The sequence below is a fragment of the Gouania willdenowi genome, chromosome 1 (assembly GCF_900634775.1).
Source record: "Gouania willdenowi chromosome 1, fGouWil2.1, whole genome shotgun sequence".
In the NCBI taxonomy this organism is placed as follows: Eukaryota; Metazoa; Chordata; class Actinopteri; order Blenniiformes; family Gobiesocidae; genus Gouania; species Gouania willdenowi.
In genome coordinates this window covers 40,645,694-40,666,876 of record NC_041044.1, presented here as the reverse complement: position 1 = coordinate 40,666,876, position 21,183 = coordinate 40,645,694, and the positions used below count along the sequence as shown (strand labels likewise).

The 21,183-nt window shown below is 35.9% G+C and overlaps 1 protein-coding gene and 1 pseudogene across 1 annotated transcript in view; one reads left to right on the top strand and one right to left on the bottom strand.

Moving 5' to 3' along the window:
- The window catches only part of dok7b (docking protein 7b), a 131,194-nt gene that overhangs the window by 95,618 nt on the left and 14,393 nt on the right, over positions 1 to 21,183 (top strand). The window contains exons 6-8 of the mRNA XM_028453955.1: positions 1,659 to 1,778; positions 11,874 to 11,981; positions 13,142 to 13,965. Of these exons, the coding sequence (XP_028309756.1) occupies positions 1,659 to 1,778; positions 11,874 to 11,981; positions 13,142 to 13,965 (1,052 nt within the window). The remainder of the gene's footprint in view (positions 1 to 1,658; positions 1,779 to 11,873; positions 11,982 to 13,141; positions 13,966 to 21,183) is intronic.
- Positions 163 to 809, bottom strand: LOC114470910 (NTF2-related export protein 2 pseudogene; annotated as a pseudogene).

Genomic DNA, 21,183 nt, shown 5'->3' with positions numbered 1-21,183 from the left:
AATTACCTGTATGTATACTATATGGGGACATTTCCTAAGAATGCACGGTGGGAACACTAGTCATACTCAACCACCCCATGATGCATTGATTTTTGATTTGCTTTGATTTATTTATTTTCTATTTATTTTTTATTATAAAGAGTTACATAGTTGAAGCCTCAGCTATTCTAAATCTATTCTAAATCTGAAACAGTCACTGGCAATTTTCCAAACAGGCTGGTTGTTGTTTGGAGACGCCTGGGCCGTCAGAAGGAAGTTCCGGTTGAAGAAACGAGATTTGTTTCTTTCGAACATCACATTTCCACCAGCCGCCACCAGCAGTGTGGTCTGGCCTTGGCTCGCCTGTTCATTAACTGGCTGACAATCCAGGCTCTGAACTTGACATTTGCTGGAAGGTAGTGACTCAATGAACTCTGTGAGAGCTTCTTGTCCTGAAACCAACGCTGCCTCGTCAAGGTAGAGATGAGTCAAATTCCTCCTTTTCTTATATCCAAGTCGTATTGGATGTTTACAAATTCCTCAGCATACCTGGTCTACGTGGACCAATTGATAAATTGAACAAGCTATTTTCAATTGCTGATTAATTTGGCTTTTATCTATTCAGTGTAGTAAACAGCACGTTGTTACCTCATGTATTACTTCCTGAGGTCACCTGATTTATTCATTTTTGAACATGTAAAAACAAAAACAATACATATAGAATACATGGAAAGTCGCAAAACTAGTTAATTTCCAAAATAAGTCAAAAACACAAAGTGTACACCTTTAAAAAAGGAGTAGGAGAGAAATCCTACCCCTCGTATATGCATTATAAGCTGAATGTAAAATCTTCCCGGGACCGCCTTGAAGCCAAAAATCAAACATGCCCTTTTAAGAACAAAAAGCATCTCTCCTTGTCTATCATTAGTTTTTTACGCTTTTGTAAATTAAGCTCTTGTTTTGAAATTGACTGGAATTTTGGTCAGTAGCACAATGGAGGGTCTCCGAAAAACTCCAAAATGTCAAAATGTGTGTTTGTGGGTTTAATGGATCAAATAACCACATGTTGATATGATACTTTGTCACTTTCTCACTTAAAATATTTTCAGAACTTTCAACATAAAAATTTAAAAAAATTTTTTTCAACTAAATCAAAACTAGGTGCCGTAAATAAAATAAGCAGTTGAACCATGTTTGAATGACATGTTAATAATTATCCCTTCACCAAGACAACTGTGAGTGGGTGAACACAATGTTCTCCACTTAATGCGTTAAAAGGACAAAAAAGACGAGTTATGGAGAGTGTGTTCCAGAGTGCAGATATGTGAAATGTTCCCTTTGATAACAACATGTTATTGAAATGTCTTCATGTTCTTTCTTTTTCCTTCTTTTCGCTGCTCTTGTGTTTTCGTGCCCGTCTCCCACTATGCAGACCTGATGGGAGAGTGGGAGTTGAATTGACAGCCATTTTGATGTAATCGTTAGAACAAAAGGTTGAAGTGGACTCAAAGAACAGCCTTGACTTCACACAGCCTCCCAAACCTTATTAAAGAACTAGATTTTACACATTTTTTATTCATATCCAAGCACCACTTGTTTCGTCAGTACTCCTTGTTCGATATTCTAGATTTTTTTTTTACCATTTCTATGTGATCTGAGCCTTTATTTCCAACCTGCAGGGGCTGGAGTTTTCTTCTTATCGTGTGCTGAGGGAGAACAAATCAGTTTCCTATTCGACTGCTTTGTACGGGGCATCAACCCCAGCAGGGCCCCGCATGGTCTGCGCCCAAAACTGCCAGGTAAACACACACGCACACACACACACACACACACACACACACACACACACACACACACACACACACACACACACACACACACACACACACACACACACACACACACACACACACACAGTAACCCAAACGCCAATATTTAAGAATGACCTCCCCATGTCTCTATGGTCTTAGAAATTCTTTTGAATGTAACGTATATCGTATGAAAAAAGCCGAGTAACTTCAGATAAAGAAGACGTGTTTAGGAAGAACATTAAAACTCTTCATTGACATGACAGTGGCTTAGCAAATCTATCTAATAAATCAAGGAAGTTCTGTGTGTGTGTGGAGCAAACTTCTCCCCAACGCGGTGTCTGTTCGACCTGAAACTTTTTTGACTGCTTGCACATAGTTTGAGTGTGTGCATGCATTATTTTGGACTTATTTGGTTTTGCAAAAGGTTTATGTTAATCTTATTTAACCTGAGAGGTATTCCATAAAGGACGGTTAACAAACTCTGAGTCTATCCATAAACTCTGGGTCAACATACCCCACGATGAGAAACTCTGGGTATTCCATTACAGCTGGTATGAAGTGGGTTAATCAACCCTGAGTATGTACACCTTGGGTTACTGACGTGCACAATAAAAAGCCGTCATCAATGGATCGAAGATGAGTCGAGCTGCCATGGCAACCACCCGGAAAATAGTGATTTATTCACCGTAATGGGTGAAATAAGCTGGTGTTTGAGGAATATGAGCCTGTTCTAAAGGTGCGTTCAGTCTTCAGTGATTATAGTGGCTTAAATCACCCGTAATTAGTCACACTATTTGGTCGCTTCATTACTTTATTGCTTCTATTCAAATGTGTCTGAGGACACGTGGCAGCAGCATTGGATGGCTCCATAGAGAGCCCTCCTGTTACACTGGATATTAAGACAGTAAATGCCACTTGATATTGCGTCATTTATATTGATTTTTAATGTAATATTGTCGCCAGAGTCATCTCAACGTCCTAAAAAATGTCATAAAAAACACTGAATCGGGACGCGAACCTGCGACCCACCGCATCACAACTCAGCAGCATCACAACTCACTGCGCCATCATACCTTCAAAGAGCCGTAACCTACAGATTTAACTGTTTAACAATATAAAACAACAATCGAGCCTTAAAAGTGGATTCATTTAATTACCATCTCCTCCTTTATATTATCCACAGGTTTGTATTCAGTGAACTTTACTACAGACGTCAGTAGATGTTTTAATGCAGATCAACCTCAACCTACATCCACAATGTTTTAAAAAAAACTACCGTTTGCACAAAAAAAAAAAAAGTAAAGCAACACAACATTAGTAATGATGTGAACACATCTGTGGTGTGTGATGTGTTTCAGAGAAAATTGTTAAGGTTAATTAAAGTGTTCAGAAACGGTGTTCAGGTGGGCGGAGCCAGGTAGAAACACAGGGTTTCTTTGATAAAACCTGCCAGCGACCAGGTTTAGTTCACGGACAATGTTGCCATTGGAAACATACTTAGAGAAGAACATACCTCACGTTTAGGAATGGGATACTCAGAGTTTCCCTCATTTCAGCCTGAACATACTCAGAGTTTGAACATAACCCGCTTTATGGAACACTCCTCAGGACGGCACATTCATGTTTACCCAGAAATGAAACCTATTCAGCTTTTGACCTCAGTGTGAGGGGGTGCCAGTGCACCAATCTGTTCATTTACAACCTCTAATAATCAGTAGAAGAAGACCCTCCTCCAGTCCACAAAAGAAGGTCAATATTAAAAATGTTTTTGTACTGCTAAAAGTTATTTAAGTGTGTTGCAATTTCAATTTCATTTTGTTTTGAGATTACGGCTCCCAATTTCGATTGCGTCGTGGTACTTCCAGGTCCGTTTTCCTTTTTCTCAACGCATTTCAACAACTTTTGACAGAGTATGTGCATGCGAGCGGCTGATGCACATGTGCGTGTGTGAGAGACAACCCACGGAGGAGATGGAGAGAGTCCCACACGGTAACCAGGTAGAGAGTCGCGCACACACACATGTCCACACACTAAATGAGTAAAATAAAACAAAAAACTAAACAATATTTATACAAAAAGTACACAAAACGACAACAGAAATGCACAAAACGACAACAGAAAGGCTCCAAAAACACACAAAATACACCAAACGACAACAAAAATATGAAAATGACTCAAAATACACCAAACTAAATATTTATACAAAAATACACAAAATGACAATAGAAATGCACAAAACTATACCAAAAAATACATAAAAATACACAAAATGACAATAGAAATGCACAAAACTGTACAAAAAATACATAAAAATACACAAAATGACTCCAGAATCACACTTAAAAAAAAACAATAATTATACAAAAAATGCACAAAAAAACAACAGAAAGATACAAAAATACACATAATGACTCCAAAAACATACATTACAGAAAAATACACCAAATAATATATATATATATATATATATATATATATACATATATATATATATATATATATATATATATAAATGAGTAAAAAAAACAACAAACACATTTATCATGTACACCTCTTTGTACATCCAACCTTCAAACACATACTCATTGGCCATAGTTGACAACTCTACTTAAGCTCCCACAATATGAATACATACTTTTGACGGGCACTGTACTAGTTTATTAAATAAATAAAACAGATATATATAGATATACTGTACATATACATATATATATATATATATAATATATGGTAGAGACACAAAGGCCTACGGAGCCCCAGACATGGCATGGTAAAGAAAAAATGTGTGGCCAAGAAATACCAATTTGTGACCACCAAATACTAATTAATATTATGAATGTCATTCCCGGTGGTTAGCGTGACTAGTTGCTGTGGCAACAGCAGATGCAGTTGAAGTACAGGGTGCTGAGCTGCCCTTGTCGATACCGTGTTGCTTTTATTCATGTTGTACAACCGTTAAAAGTTGACCTTTTAATCCACAGTGAACTCACCACAGCTCTTCTAAACAGGAAGTTATTTATTTGTATGTTGTTTGTTGGTATTTTATTATTTACAATCTGTACTATATTTGGATAAAACAATGAACATGTGTACAATATGTCTCATTTAAAGACAAACACAAAACATTTGCTTTAACAGGGTACTGATCCTACACAAAATAATGCCAATGTGGCGTCTGTAGAAATTTTTGAGATACAATAAAAACACATGGACAAAAGCACGTAATTTCCTGTTCACAACAGCCGCAGTGAGTCCACTGAAAAGTCCGGTGTTGTGGTGTTGTGCACATGTCGTGTCTGTACACATAGAGCTACACACATGCATTTAAATATTAACACTTTTAATGGTTGTACGACATTAATAAAAACAACACGGTATCGAAAAGAGCAACTCAGCACCCTGGTTCTCTTTGACAATTAGCCACACGAACCACCGGGAAGGTTATTAATAATGTTCATTAGTATTTTGTAACCACAAATTATTACAGAGCCTCGAACATGACATAGTAAAAGTTAGTTTACTGGATGCTATAAAAATATTATTACTCTGATGTAATGAGTTTTTACTAAGAAAAACAGCTGTTAGTTAATACAATAATCACTGATTAATGGTTTAATTGTCACCCAGTGTTTTTCCTTGGTTTAAAACCCTTGGAGGTACTAGAATTAAATATAAATATTAGAGCTGGGACTTTGATGCTTTATTCACGATTAATTAATTACAGAAAAGTAACGTACTTAAAAAATAACACTGTTAATCTTTTTTATTTATTTTATTGCAGTCCAAACAGCGTGGAACATTTCTCATTACACTAGTTCCTGGTATACCATAATACTGATGCACAGACTACAATACAAGAGTTGTGTTTTTTGTGTGTTATTTGAATACTTCAAAAAAAAATTGTTTTGTAAAGTTTACAAAAAATCCAGAAAAGCATGAATATAGCTTACTTAACTTTAAGTTTGTGCTTTCTGAACAATGCAATCATAACATTCTTTATTCATATTGTAGTAGTAGTAGTAGTAGTAGTAGTTGTAGTAGTAGTAGTAGTAGTAGTAATAGTTGTAGTAGTAGTAGTAGTTGTAGAAGTAGTAGTAGTTGTAGAAGTAGTAGTAGTAGTAGTAGTTGTAGAAGTAGTAGTAGTAGTAGTAGAAGTAGTTGTAGTAGTAGTAGTAGTAGTAGTTGTAGAAGTAGTAGTAGTAGAAGTAGTTGTAGAAGTAGTAGTAGTAGTGGTTAATTCGGTCATTTCATTCCGTTAAACATTAAACAAAACAAAATGATTTTGTGTACAGCATGACCGAAAGGGTTTAGGCTGAAGTTAATATTTATTATGCTTAACCCTGTTTACAAACTTCCACGAGACAAAAACACAAAGATTTATGATAAACAATTTCAAGTGTCCAACAGAAGAGAACTGCACATGTATTTAGAATAGTTATTTTAACATAAATTTAATTTTGTTTTATGTTATTTTTATCTGCTTTAGTGATAATTCTTTTTGCCTTTTTTGGAGTAGGAAAATAGGATGAGTATTGGAGTTGTAGTTGTTTCCCTATATTTCCAAGCCATACTTTAGGTAAGGAAGAATGAGGGAGTTACAGTATAAAGTAATAGAAGAGATTTTTTGTCAAGTACAGTTTTCATTTTGGCAATTACAGCAATGGTTTTTGCTCATTTTGTTTTTATTATACTTATATGTGATTTCCATTCAAGTTTTCCATCAATGGTAACTCCTAAAAATACATTTATTTTATTTATTGCACATTATGTTAGCACTCAGTGATGAAAATAATAAACACTATTTTGTTGTTTAAGCTCATTTATTGTCTTCATTGACTCAGTCATATACAGTAAATCTATTTAAATTGGAAAAACGTTTCTTCTCGTGTCAAATATTGTAATGCGACTAATTTAAATTCATTAATTAATTAAAAAGTGTCTAATTATTATTATTATTTTTTAATCGAGTCCCACCACTAATGTGGTATATTACCATGGTATGGAGAACACAGTGGTTTTGGTGTTTTAAATTGATTGTTAAATACTGTAATAACCAGAGAAAATGTTTGATAGATCATGTCATGAAAAACATCAAATGTGTGTGACAGCAGGCCTCCTGTAATACACAGTAATAATAACCACACTGTCAGTCAATGTTCCTGCGTGACTTTTAAGCTTATCATTTTACAAAAATAAGGAAAGTTCACCTCCAACTATGCTTGACATACTTTATGAACAAAACTGCTCAGATCTCATGTAATTATTCTAGTGATTTAGTGTTGGATGTTAAACAGTCCCATTGGTATGTGACATGGTGACTTCCTTTATTATGCTTTACAGCGTGTTTACTGCATAGATACTTGAGGCGCCAAGGGTCGCCCTGGGGATTATGAGGTCGTGCCACCGTGTGCGACTTGTGTGCTCTGTGGTGTGATGCTAATGCCACAGGCATGTGCTTCCACTGCCTGATGGCAGTCGGAAAGTAAAAGATTTGCACAGAAGACATTCCAAGGATTTAACAGCACTATAGTCTGTCCGAAATAGACGAACGGATGAGCCAACGCTGCACATACGTGACTCTAGACTCAGTACGCACACGTCCCATAGAGGCCAAAACATCAGGAACTCACGCCATGTTCCTTAATGTCACCACACGAGCAGTGCACTGTCTGGTGACCTAGTGCAGCACAGTGAGTAAAAGCATGAGATGAATGAATGAATGATTGTAAGGTTCTAAACATAGAAAGGTAATGTAGTTGTAGTAGTTCTCTTTTTATTTGTTCAGAGGTAAATATATATCTTATAGAAGTGCGTTATATAACACAACAACCTGAATTTAACGTCATGTGCTAACCTAGCAGGTGCTCATCTGGGAAAGTGGCATGAGCTGTCATGTGACTCCCAGGATGTGATATGATTGGTTTGTTTAGATGTTTAAAGCTGCTGGTGGTGTAGGCCTCATAGATCAGTGGTGTAGGCCTCATAGATCAGTAAATCAAAGATCATTTGGTCAAAAAAAAAAAAGATGTAAAAAGTTGTAATTGATGCTCAAAAGTTTGTTTTGATCTCCACCTCAAACACCTTTTTTGACATTGTTGGAAAGACAACAAAGAACACACACACAAAAAAATTCTTCCCCCTCAGTGCCAGCCGTTTTAGAGCATTTTGACTCATTTTTAAAGACACACAGAATATTTTGTGCTATGATAATCTGAATTCTGACACCAGATTCTGACATATTAATGTCTCTTTCATCAGGAAAAAATAATTGTGTTTCTAGCTTGTTTCGTTCTTCTTTAATCAGCAGTTGAATAGAGGTAAGTTTCACACAAATCGCCAGTTTGTGACAAAAAGCTGAGTCTTTTTCTGAAAAAATCTACTAGTGACTTTGAAGCATTTTTTTTTTTGCTTTAGTGACACCTCAACATTGGTTTCCTTCTATAAAAACTCAAAAACAACACTGAGACAGGGCTTTTGATGGCAAAATTTTTATTATTGTGCTATCTATGTCAGAGTTGAATGGATTTCTAACTGTATTTCAGCCGTCCTCCAAGTCTCTCTCCCCGTCATTCTGCACACACGGAAGTTCCTCCTCCTCCCGGACATGCCGAGTGTCATCGTTTGCCACGTTTTTTTTTATTGTTTTATCTCACCATTGTGACACTCTCAATAGTCCTTTCAGTTTCACACATGCTCTGGTCGTGTGTGCGCTACTGTGAGCTGCTGGTACCTTCAGCATTAACTCTCATAGCGCCATTTTCTGTCTGGTAAACTCCTTTCCTCTCCCTCTGAGCTCTGCCCATCACGGGTGATCTCCCATCCAAAGGTGCGCTGCTGCCACCTACATGTCACCAGTTCGTCACTACATCATGGTACAAGTTAGATATTCACCGGCGAGCTTCATCACACTGTCTCCTAGCAACCGCAGCCGAAAAACACAATTCACGTCTATAGACGTGAATGGCACTCAATAAGTTAAAGGATGCACAATTCAAAGGAATGGCACTGCCCTGGCCTACACACCATTTACTTTTTTAGATAATAAACCATTTGAAATTGTAATATAAATGATAGTAATAAATGATTAAAGAACAGGATTTATTTTCATGATTATATGAAGTTTGCTGATGTTTGGCCAAAAGCTTCATGTCTTTGACTTATGCAAACCTTCACAGCGCTGTTGCTGAATGTAGCTCAGTTTAAATGGACACGTTGTAATTCTGTGCTTAAAGCAGTAAGTGGAGTGCCTGGCTCAGTAACCTTGACGTCTAGAAAACATCCTGAGCTTCACTTTAAAATGTTTGAAACCCCAAGTCTCACTTACTGTGAGTGTTTTAGCCTCTCGTGGATGAAAACCTGCTGAAGGAGGAAATATTTATATAAGGATGATGCTCAATTGCACGCCTCAAGAAATAGGTTTAAAAAAAAAAATAAATTTAAAAAAAAAACTGTTGACTTTTTTGCGTTAATAAATTTAAGTGGCTGTTATGTTAAAGAAGTTCACAGTGCTGCGTCCTAGCAATGTTTATTATTTAAAAACATTTATACAATCACAGCAAATGGGATTTTTTTCTAGTCCCCGTTACATTGAACAGGCAGTCTTATGCTAAATTATATATATAGAAAATCATTGTTTCTCCCCAATAGTTTGACCATTCATGAGATTCCAGACATCAGCATTATAATCTGTTGAGTGCAAAATGTGATGCTGAATTTGTGCTGAGATGCTGGAATACAGTCTTTACCTTATCCCATTGATTTTATTTATAATGTAATTGGTTGTTTCTTTCTCTAATTTAGGATGCATGAGTGGAATATGCTAAAGGTTGTCTCTGCCCAAGGCAAAATTCTCCCAAAGGTGACAAATAAAGACACTTTGACTTTTGGATGTTCTTCATTGTCATTAAACACAAAAAGCCCATACGTAAAGAAAAAACTGCTATTTTATTTAGATTTAGGTAGAAAAATGGCATCTAAGCACAATTAACCTTAGATGGAGGAAGGAAGTCCTGAGTTTAAGGATATTATACCAAGTGTTCAATGATTATACACCAACTTATCCATGTTCTTTCACATTTCTCCCTATTCATAAGTACCATGTTTTGACTATGCATGTCTTACTGTAGGTATGTATGGCACTGTTTCCTCGATAATCAAATAAGCTAGACAGACAAACATTAAAATCGATTGAATTAAATGAACTTCCTTTTCACCTTTTTTTTTAAAAGTTTTAGCCAAGCAGTGACGATCAGCTCTGGGCATCACTGTTACTGCAACATTAACTGCTGCAAAGTGGCTAAAATTAGCGCCGGCTGAGCAGCTACATTAGCAAAAGATACATGACACCTCGCATAGACCAGACCTCTGAAGGTTAGCTTGAGCTGCTACAAGTCGAGGAGACACAGAGCAACAGGATCAACATTTATACACGCACGCACGCACGCACACACACACACACACACACACACACACACACAGAAAAGTCACACAGTTCCCGCCGCCTCACAAAAGCTCAGGACATTATTAAGAAAAATTCCTATCCTGGAAACCTTCTGTTTGTTTAATATATTTTTATGAATGATGCACTAATGGAATTGCTTTACTGACAATGTTAGGGTCCAAGCAGTGAGGCAAGGAGACAACAGCGTTACATTTCCAAAAAAGGTGCTTTATTGGCCACAGACTAACACAGGCCAAGAACAGAGGTAGCATGTGCAACAAGAACTAACACAAAACCAACTGCCTCAAATGAGACAGGAGTCAACTTAAATAGAGTTTGGACCATACCAAATATAAATAAGGAGAAACACAGGGGATAAACACCCAAAACTAAGGGACAAACACAGCCCCCTTAACCTCAGTCCCCCTCTGCAATGGTCTGGTCCACTTAAGGCCGCCTCCAGCTCTCTCCAGGCCAGCCCCTCACCACCTCTGTTCTTAAAGGGACAGAGAATAATGTCAGTGTCAATCAAATGATTTAGGGGCTGTTACCTCTGTGTGGCCTGGCCATCACAGACAATAAAGATATTATATTCTGTTCTATTCTAATAATTACCAGTAGGTTTTTAATGGTAGGATTTGGCAATAAATGGATGTTTTACTATAATGGAAGAATCCTGTTCTATTGAGTATTCGGGTTTATCTTTAAAGCTGATATCTGGAGTTTCTGAGAAATCTATATTTATGTATCATTCTTTTGAAATGCGAAAAAATACCTAACTAGTCTTTTACTGTGGTCTACTGCTGGTGGTCATTCATATACATTAATGTATATAGACCCCTATACAAATGGAAACGATTGCCTAGTGCTCCCAGCCAATAGGCTTTGACTTCCTGTTTTTGAGACTGTCAATCAAAGTGAATGTGGAACTGTGCACGAAAACAAGGCCTCGTGTCAACAGTAAACAGGTAAATATGATTTTGGCTCTTACCTGACCCATAGACCTATATCAATGGCACCTTGTTTTGTTCCGCGATGCGCGTGCGGAAAAAGTAGAGGCGTGGCTTTTGGTAGATTGGCAAAGGCAGTGAGAGGAAGTGAGGCTGTTTAGGGCGGGACAACAAGACGTTTCTCAGAAACTCCGGATAGCAACTTTAAAGCAGTGTTTTTCAACCTTTGAGTCGGTGGGGGGGACATGTGGGGTCACCTGAAATAGTAATTTATTTAAAAAACAAAACAAAAACAAATACTGATTGAAAATGTATTTGGGAATTTTTTTTAATCTTAAACAACTGCGTTCTATACTTTCACTTTGTAAAATATAAATCTAGTTATTATAATAATAATAATAATAATAATAATAATAATAATAATAATAATAATAAAGCACAGTATAAAAATATCTGAGCTGCCACAACTTGTTACCAATACTGGCAAATCTGTATTTTTAATATAGTATAAGAAACCTGCTCAAAAACTACTGAAGTTCTTTGCTGTCGCCAGAAGTTCTTGATATCAAAATGGGGTCACGATCCAGAAAAGTTTGGGAACCACTGCTTTAAAGCTCTACATATCATATTAATATGATACTGTGTTCGATGTGCATGTCTGAGATATCTTAACTTTATTTTTACCCCTGGCAGACCTCAGTGCAGACAGAGCATCATCAGAGGAACGCATTAACCAGGAGACGTCTGAGCTGGAGAAAAGACTTAGCATGTTGTCTCACTGCAGCCTGGCGAGCAGCACAGGTAGGTTATTACCTGAGGAACAGATTTCATGATGCAGTTCTACTTTATATACAGTATAGGCCTAGAGCGCCAAATACAACAAGGTGATCTCATGACACTCATCACAAATAGTGGTTATTAATAAAGTTATGTTTTAATGAAGAAACTCAACATTTCCACATGAGCAGGCAACAAAATGCAGTGCTGACGTTGAGCCTTTAGAGCACAGTGGTTTCAACCCCCACTGTATCTGAAGGTGTTTGAACACAGACATGAACATTGAAGAACAGTCATGTAGAAACAGGACCATCTATAAGGGGGAATAAAGGGGAGAGATTTTTGGGGTCCATCCATAAAGTTAGCAAAATGATGGTCCATTGTTTTATGAATCTGTGATAACCACATTTATTTATTCATCTGAATAATATCCACTGTTATCCAGGAAGTTTATTATTATTTGTACCATAGTATAAAGTCAACTTAAAGATGTAAATCCTTGTTTTAATCAGGAATATAACGGGGCAAAAGTGACCAATTATAGTGAAAAGTGTGGTGAAATGGGATTTTAAAATCCACAGAAATTAGTTAAAAGTTGTAAATTAGAGTAGTCAAAAACAGACAGAAAAAATGGCAAAAAAGGATTTAAAGTGTCAATATTGGAATAATTAGTTTGAAAAATGAAAAATTGTGAATGTGGTTAAATTGGCAAAAATAAGCATGAAATATATGAAAAAGGGTTAAAAAGGACAATAATTGGTCAATATATGCGACATTAGGTTGAAAAAGTGGTGGAAAGGATTTATAAGTGCAGGAAATGTTCGATTATATGCAGAAAAGGCATTGGAATTTGATAGAGATGTGGCAGGAATTGGAGTAATGAAGCAAAAATGCATTCAAATCAGCAAAAAGTATGACAAGAAAAAGTTATGACAATAGGTTAAAATATGGCAAGTTTGGTGTAGGCTTAAATTAGGATTAAATTTAAAAAATATACGCTGTTTCTTGAAGGCATCTGGTAATCCCTTCCCAGTGTCTCGCTACCCCAAATGGGGTCCTGACCCCAAGGTTGAGAACCCCTGCTTTAGAGCACAAGAACGTTGATTGATTACTTGAACTTATACAAACAAGCTGATAAACTTTTATATCCTTATGCTAATCAGAATCTTTTTGCTCTTTTCAAGCCTCCACTTACAGCTACAGCACATCTGTTGCCGGGGACGACCACAGCAGCCTCTCTAGTTCCTCCTCTAGCCAATCAGACGCAAGTTACGGAAGCAAGCTTCCATTCTGGCTGGAACCGTTGGCCAGGCAGCAGCCGTGCAATGAGACGGCCTCGAGCTCCTCCACAGTAAAGGCTTTGACCAGTTCTAACGACATGTCCCAGGCCCACATGCGCTCTCGTGGTCTCCATGACAGCGGAAGGCAGAGCTCCTTGGACAGTGGCATTGGGATTGTGACAGGAAGTCCGTCGTCGTATTCAGGAAGCTGTTCTTCGTGTACAGGAAGTCTAGACATGGCGAGCCAGCTAGGAGGTGAAGAGTTGGGCTCTGTGGCTTCCATTCCTGCTCCTCCTTCGTCTTCGTCCTCGCCTCCTCCTCCAACTCCTCCATCTCCTTTACAAGCCACCCAAGAACCAAGCTTGGTTCGTAGTCCCCCGTCCCTTTCCTCTGCATCCAGGTCCATTTCTCAGGCTTCTCACGGGAACAGTGAAGAGTTCCACATCTACAACCTGCTCCGGCACTGGTACGACACACCCAGGAGTTTGCTGTCTGCCCATAAAGAGCCATCAGCCACAGAGACCCTACCTGAACCAAACAGAAACAGATCAGATGGAAACAGCAGTCAGTGTTCAAACCAAAGTCCATCTGAGCTGAGAAAGCAGCGTCATGCAGCCATGCAGCACTCACACTCCTTGGGTAGTGAGAGAGCGCCATCTGTGGCCAGCGAGGGAAGCTCCGCCCCCAGCATGATGACTCCTGGAGGCAGGATTACCAAAGAAACCCAGGTATCCTCAGGCCACTCCCATTACCAAAGAAACCCAGGTATACACAGGCCACATCCATAACCAAGAAACCCAGGTATACTGTACACAGGCCACACCCATTACCAAAGAAACCCAGGTATACACAGGCCACACCCATTACCAAAGAAACCCAGGTAAGTGTGCTCATCTTGTTTTGACTAGTTTTTAGGATAGCCTTATCTCAGAAAAAAAAAATTCAAATTGTTTCACATTTTTATCCCTGACTATAGCCTGACCTCCGGAAAGTGGGTGTTTTTCATTCTTTTCACATTTTTTATGCCTTGCTGCATTTTCATTGCAGTTTAATTCCGTTCATCATATTTGAACTAGTTTTTAGAGTTTTATGATAGCCTTATTTCAGAAAAAAAAATTCAAAATTAAAAAACATTTCATGCCATCCACTTACCTTCGAAAAGTGGGTGTTTTTTATATTTTTCTCATTTTTCATGCCTTGCTGCATTTTCGCCCCAGTTTTAGTGTGCTCATTATATTTCAACTAGTTCTTAGGGTCTTATGATAGCCTTATCTCAGAAAAAAAAATTCTAAATTTTTTTACATGTTTATGCCTTACTATAGCCTTACCTCTGAAAAGTGGGTGTTTTTCATATTTTTCTCATTTTTCATGCCTTACTGCATTTTTACCCCAGTTTAAGTGTGCTCATTATATTTCAACTAGTTCTTAGGGTCTTATGATAGCCTTATCTCAGAAAAAAAAAAAATAATAATAATTTTTATGCCTTACTATAGCCTTACCTTCGAAAAGTGGGTGTTTTTCATATTTTTCTCATTTTTCATGCCTTACTGCATTTTCGCCCCTGTTTACGTGTGCTCATTATATTTCAACTAGTTCTTAGGGTCTTATGATAGCCTTATCTCAGAAAAAAAAATTCTAAATTTTTTTACATGTTTATGCCTTACTATAGCCTTACCTCTGAAAAGTGGGTGTTTTTCATATTTTTCTCATTTTTCATGCCTTACTGCATTTTCGCCCCAGTTTAAGTGTGCTCATTATATTTCAACTAGTTCTTAGGGTCTTATGATAGCCTTATCTCAGAAAAAAAAAATTCTACATTTTTTACATGTTTATGCCTTACTATAGCCTTACCTTCGAAAAGTGGGTGTTTTTCATATTTTTCTCATTTTTCATGCCTTACTGCATTTTCGCCCCTGTTTAAGTGTGCTCATTATATTTGATCTAGTTTTTAGGGTCTTGTGATAGCCTTATCTCAGAAAAAAAAATTCTAAACTTTTTACATGTTTATGCCTTACTATAGCCTTACCTCTGAAAAGTGGGTGTTTTTCATTATTTTCACACTTTTCATGTTTACTGCATTTTTGCCACAGTTTAAGGGCGCTCATCATATTTCAACTAGTTCTTAGGGTCTTATGATAGACTTATTTCAGAAAAAAAAAAATAATAATAATAATTTTTATGCCTTACTATAGCCTTACCTTCGAAAAGTGGGTGTTTTTCATATTTTTCTCATTTTTCATGCCTTACTGCATTTTTACCCCAGTTTAAGTGTGCTCATTATTTTTCAACTAGTTCTTAGGGTCTTATGATAGCCTTATCTCAGAAAAAAAAAAAATAATAATAATTTTTATGCCTTACTATAGCCTTACCTTCAAAAAGTGGGTGTTTTTCATATTTTTCTCATTTTTCATGCCTTACTGCATTTTCGCCCCTGTTTAAGTGTGCTCATTATATTTCAACTAGTTCTTAGGGTCTTATGATAGCCTTATCTCAGAAAAAAAAATTCTAAATTTTTTACATGTTTATGCCTTACTATAGCCTTACCTCTGAAAAGTGGGTGTTTTTCATATTTTTCTCATTTTTCATGCCTTACTGCATTTTCGCCCCAGTTTAAGTGTGCTCATTATATTTCAACTAGTTCTTAGGGTCTTATGATAGCCTTATCTCAGAAAAAAAAATTCTAAATTTTTTACATGTTTATGCCTTACTATAGCCTTACCTTCGAAAAGTGGGTGTTTTTCATATTTTTCTCATTTTTCATGCCTTACTGCATTTTCGCCCCTGTTTAAGTGTGCTCATTATATTTCAACTAGTTCTTAGGGACTTATGATAGCCTTATCTCAGAAAAAAAAATTCTAAATTTTTTACATGTTTATGCCTTACTATAGCCTTACCTTCGAAAAGTGGGTGTTTTTCATATTTTTCTCATTTTTCATGCCTTACTGCATTTTTGCCCCAGTTTTAGTGTGCTCATTATATTTCAACTAGTTCCTAGGGTCTTATGATAGCCTTATCTCAGAAAAAAAATTCTAAATTTTTTACATGTTTATGCCTTACTGCATTTTCACCCCAGTTTAAGGGTGCTCATCATATTTCAACTAGTTTTTAGGGCCTTAGGATAGCCTTACCTCAGAAAAAAAAATTGAAAATTTAAAAAAATTTCATGCCATACTATAGCCTTACGTCTGAAAAGTGGATGTTTTTCTTTCTTTTCACATTTTTCATGCCTGACTGAATTTTTGCCCCAGTGTAAGGGTGCTCATCATATTTCAACTATTTTTTAGGGTGTTATGAAAGCCTTATCTCAGAAAAAAAAAAATTCTAAACTTTTTCCGTCTATGCCTTACTTCTGAAAAGTGGGTGTTTTTCATTATTTTCACATTTTTTATGCTTTACTGCATTTTTACCCCAGTTTAAGGGTGCTCATCATATTTCAACTAGTTCTTAGGGTCTTATGATAACCTTATCTCAGAAAAAAAAATAATTTTTTTTTTACATGTTTATGCCTTACGATAGCCTTACCTCTGAAAAGTGGGTGTTTTTCATATTTTTCTCATTTTTCATGCCTTACTGCATTTTCGCCCCAGTTTAAGTGTGCTCATTATATTTCAACTAGTTCTTAGGGTCTTATGATAGCCTTATCTCAGAAAAATAAATAAAAAATGTATGCCTTACTATAGCCTTACCTTCAAAAAGTGGGTGTTTTTCATATTTTTCTCATTTTTCATGCCTTACTGCATTTTCGCCCCAGTTTTAGTGTGCTCATTATATTTCAACTAATTCTTAGGGTCTTATGATAGCCTTAGCATAGAAAAAAAAATTCTAAATTTTTTACATTTTTTTGATTTACTTTAACCTTACCTCGAAAAGTGGGTGTTTTTCATATTTTTCTCATTTTTCATGCCTTACTGCATTTTTACCCCAGTTTAAGTGTGCTCATTATATTTCAACTAGTTCTTAGGGCCTTAGGATTGCCTTATCTCAGAAAAAAAAATTGAAAATTTAAAAAAATTTCATGCCTTACTATAGCCTTCCCTCTGAAAGTGGGTGTTTTTCATATTTTTCTCATTTTTCATGCCTTACTGCATTTTCGCCCCAGTTTAAGTGTGCTCATTATATTTCAACTAGTTCTTAGGGTCTTATGATAGCCTTATCTCAGAAAAAAACATTCTAAATTTTTTACATGTTTATGCCTTACTATAGCCTTACCTCTGAAAAGTGGGTGTTTTTCATATTTTTCTCATTTTTCATGCCTTACTGCATTTTCGCCCCAGTTTTAGTGTGCTCATTATATTTCAACTAGTTCTTAGGGTCTTATGATAGCCTTATCTCAGAAAAAAAAATTCAAAATTTTTTCCGTTTATGCCTTACTATAGCCTTCCCTCTGAAAAGTGGGTGTTTTTCATATTTTTCTCATTTTTCATGCCTTACTGCATTTTCGCCCCAGTTTTAGTGTGCTCATTATATTTCAACTAATTCTTAGGGTCTTATGATAGCCTTAGCATAGAAAAAAAAATTCTAAATTTTTTACATTTTTTTGATTTACTTTAACCTTACCTCGAAAAGTGGGTGTTTTTCATATTTTTCTCATTTTTCATGCCTTACTGCATTTTTACCCCAGTTTAAGTGTGCTCATTATATTTCAACTAGTTCTTAGGGCCTTAGGATTGCCTTATCTCAGAAAAAAAAATTGAAAATTTAAAAAAATTTCATGCCTTACTATAGCCTTCCCTCTGAAAAGTGGGTGTTTTTCATATTTTTCTCATTTTTCATGCCTTACTGCATTTTCGCCCCAGTTTAAGTGTGCTCATTATATTTCAACTAGTTCTTAGGGTCTTATGATAGCCTTATCTCAGAAAAAAAAATTCTAAATTTTTTACATGTTTATGCCTTACTATAGCCTTACCTCTGAAAAGTGGGTGTTTTTCATATTTTTCTCATTTTTCATGCCTTACTGCATTTTCGCCCCAGTTTTAGTGTGCTCATTATATTTCAACTAGTTCTTAGGGTCTTATGATAGCCTTATCTCAGAAAAAAAAAATTCTAAACTTTTTCCGTTTATGCCTTACTATAGCCTTCCCTCTGAAAAGTGGGTGTTTTTCATATTTTTCTCATTTTTCATGCCTTACTGCATTTTCGCCCCAGTTTAAGTGTGCTCATTATATTTCAACTAGTTCTTAGGGTCTTATGATAGCCTAATCTCAGAAAGAAAAATTCTACATTTTTTACATGTTTATGCCTTACTATAGCCTTACCTTCGAAAAGTGGGTGTTTTTCATGTTTTTCTCATTTTTCATGCCTTACTGCATTTTCGCCCCAGTTTTAGTGTGCTCATTATATTTCAACTAGTTCTTAGGGTCTTATGGTAGCCTTATCTCAGAAAAAAAAATTCTAAATTTTTTACATGTTTATGCCTACGATAGCCTTACCTCTGAAAAGTGGGTGTTTTTCATATTTTTCTAATTTTTCATGCCTTACTGCATTTTCGCCCCCAGTTTAAGTGTGCTCATTATATTTCAACTAGTTCTTAGGGTCTTATGATAGCCTTATCTCAGAAAAATAAATGAAAAATGTATGCCTTACTATAGCCTTACCTTCGAAAAGTGGGTGTTTTTCATGTTTTTCTCATTTTTCATGCCTTACTGCATTTTCGCCCCAGTTTTAGTGTGCTCATTATATTTCAACTAGTTCTTAGGGTCTTATGATAGCCTTATCTCAGAAAAAAAAATTCTAAATTTTTTTACATGTTTATGCCTTACTATAGCCTTACCTTCGAAAAGTGGGTGTTTTTCATATTTTTCTCATTTTTCATGCCTTACTGCATTTTCGCCCCAGTTTAAGTGTGCTCATTATGTTTCAACTAGTTCTTAGGGTCTTATGATAGCCTTATCTCAGAAAACAAAATTTTAAATTTTTTACATGTTTATGCCTTACTTATAGCCTTACCTCTGAAAATTGGGTGTTTTTCATTATTTTCACATTTTTTATGCCTTACTGCATTTTCGCCCCAGTTTTAGTGTGCTCATTATATTTCAACTAGTTGTTAGGGTCTTATGATAGCCTCATCTCAGAAAAAAAAATTCTAAATTTTTTACATGTTTATGCCTTACTATAGCCTTACCTCTGAAAAGTGGGTGTTTTTCATATTTTTCTTATTTTTCATGCCTTACTGCATTTTCGCCCCAGTTTAAGTGTGCTCATCATATTTCAACTATCTTTTAGGGTGTTATGAAAGCCTTATCTCAGAAAAAAAAAAATTCTAAACTTTTTCCGTTTATGCCTTACTATAGCCTTCCCTCTGAAAAGTGGGTGTTTTTCATATTTTTCTCATTTTTCATGCCTTACTGCATTTTCGCCCCAGTTTAAGTGTGCTCATTATATTTCAACTAGTTCTTAGGGTCTTATGATAGCCTTATCTCAGAAAAAAAATTCTAAATTTTTTACATGTTTATGCCTTACTATAGCCTTACCTCTGAAAAGTGGGTGTTTTTCATATTTTTCTCATTTTTCATGCCTTACTGCATTTTCGCCCCAGTTTAAGTGTGCTCATTATATTTCAACTAGTTCTTAGGGTCTTATGATAGCCTCATCTCAGAAAAAAAAAATTCTAAACTTTTTCCGTTTATGCCTTACTATAGCCTTCCCTCTGAAAAGTGGGTGTTTTTCTTTTCTTTTTTTTTTACATTTTTTATGCTTTACTGCATTTTTACCCCAGTTTAAGTGTGCTCATTATATTTCAACTAGTTCTTAGGGTCTTATGATAGCCGTATCTCAGAAAAAAAAATTCTAAATTTTTTACATGTTTATGCCTTACTATAGCCTTACCTTCGAAAAGTGGGTGTTTTTCATATTTTTCTCATTTTTCATGCCTTACTGCATTTTCGCCCCAGTTTTAGTGTGCTCATTATATTTCAACTAGTTCTTAGGGTCTTATGATAGCCGTATCTCAGAAAAAAAAATTCTACATTTTTACATGTTTATGCCTTACTATAGCCTTACCTTCGAAAAGTGGGTGTTTTTCATGTTTTTCTCATTTTTCATGCCTTACTGCATTTTCGCCCCAGTTTTAGTGTGCTCATTATATTTCAACTAGTTCTTAGGGTCTTATGGTAGCCTTATCTCAGAAAAAAAAATTCTAAATTTTTTACATGTTTATGCCTACGATAGCCTTACCTCTGAAAAGTGGGTGTTTTTCATATTTTTCTAATTTTTCATGCCTTACTGCATTTTCGCCCCCAGTTTAAGTGTGCTCATTATATTTCAACTAGTTCTTAGGGTCTTATGATAGCCTTATCTCAGAAAAATAAATGAAAAATGTATGCCTTACTATAGCCTTACCTTCGAAAAGTGGGTGTTTTTCATGTTTTTCTCATTTTTCATGCCTTACTGCATTTTCGCCCCAGTTTTAGTGTGCTCATTATATTTCAACTAGTTCTTAGGGTCTTATGGTAGCCTTATCTCAGAAAAAAAAATTCTAAATTTTTTACATGTTTATGCCTACGATAGCCTTACCTCTGAAAAGTGGGTGTTTTTCATATTTTTCTAATTTTTCATGCCTTACTGCATTTTCGCCCCCAGTTTAAGTGTGCTCATTATATTTCAACTAGTTCTTAGGGTCTTATGATAGCCTTATCTCAGAAAAATAAATGAAAAATGTATGCCTTACTATAGCCTTACCTTCGAAAAGTGGGTGTTTTTCATATTTTTCTCATTTTTCATGCCTTACTGCATTTTCGCCCCAGTTTTAGTGTGCTCATTATATTTCAACTAATTCTTAGGGTCTTATGATAGCCTTAGCTTAGAAAAAAAATTCTAAATTTTTTACATTTTTTTGATTTACTTTAGCCTTACCTCGAAAAGTGGGTGTTTTTCATATTTTTCTCATTTTTCATGCCTTACTGCATTTTCGCCCCAGTTTTAGTGTGCTCATTATATTTCAACTAATT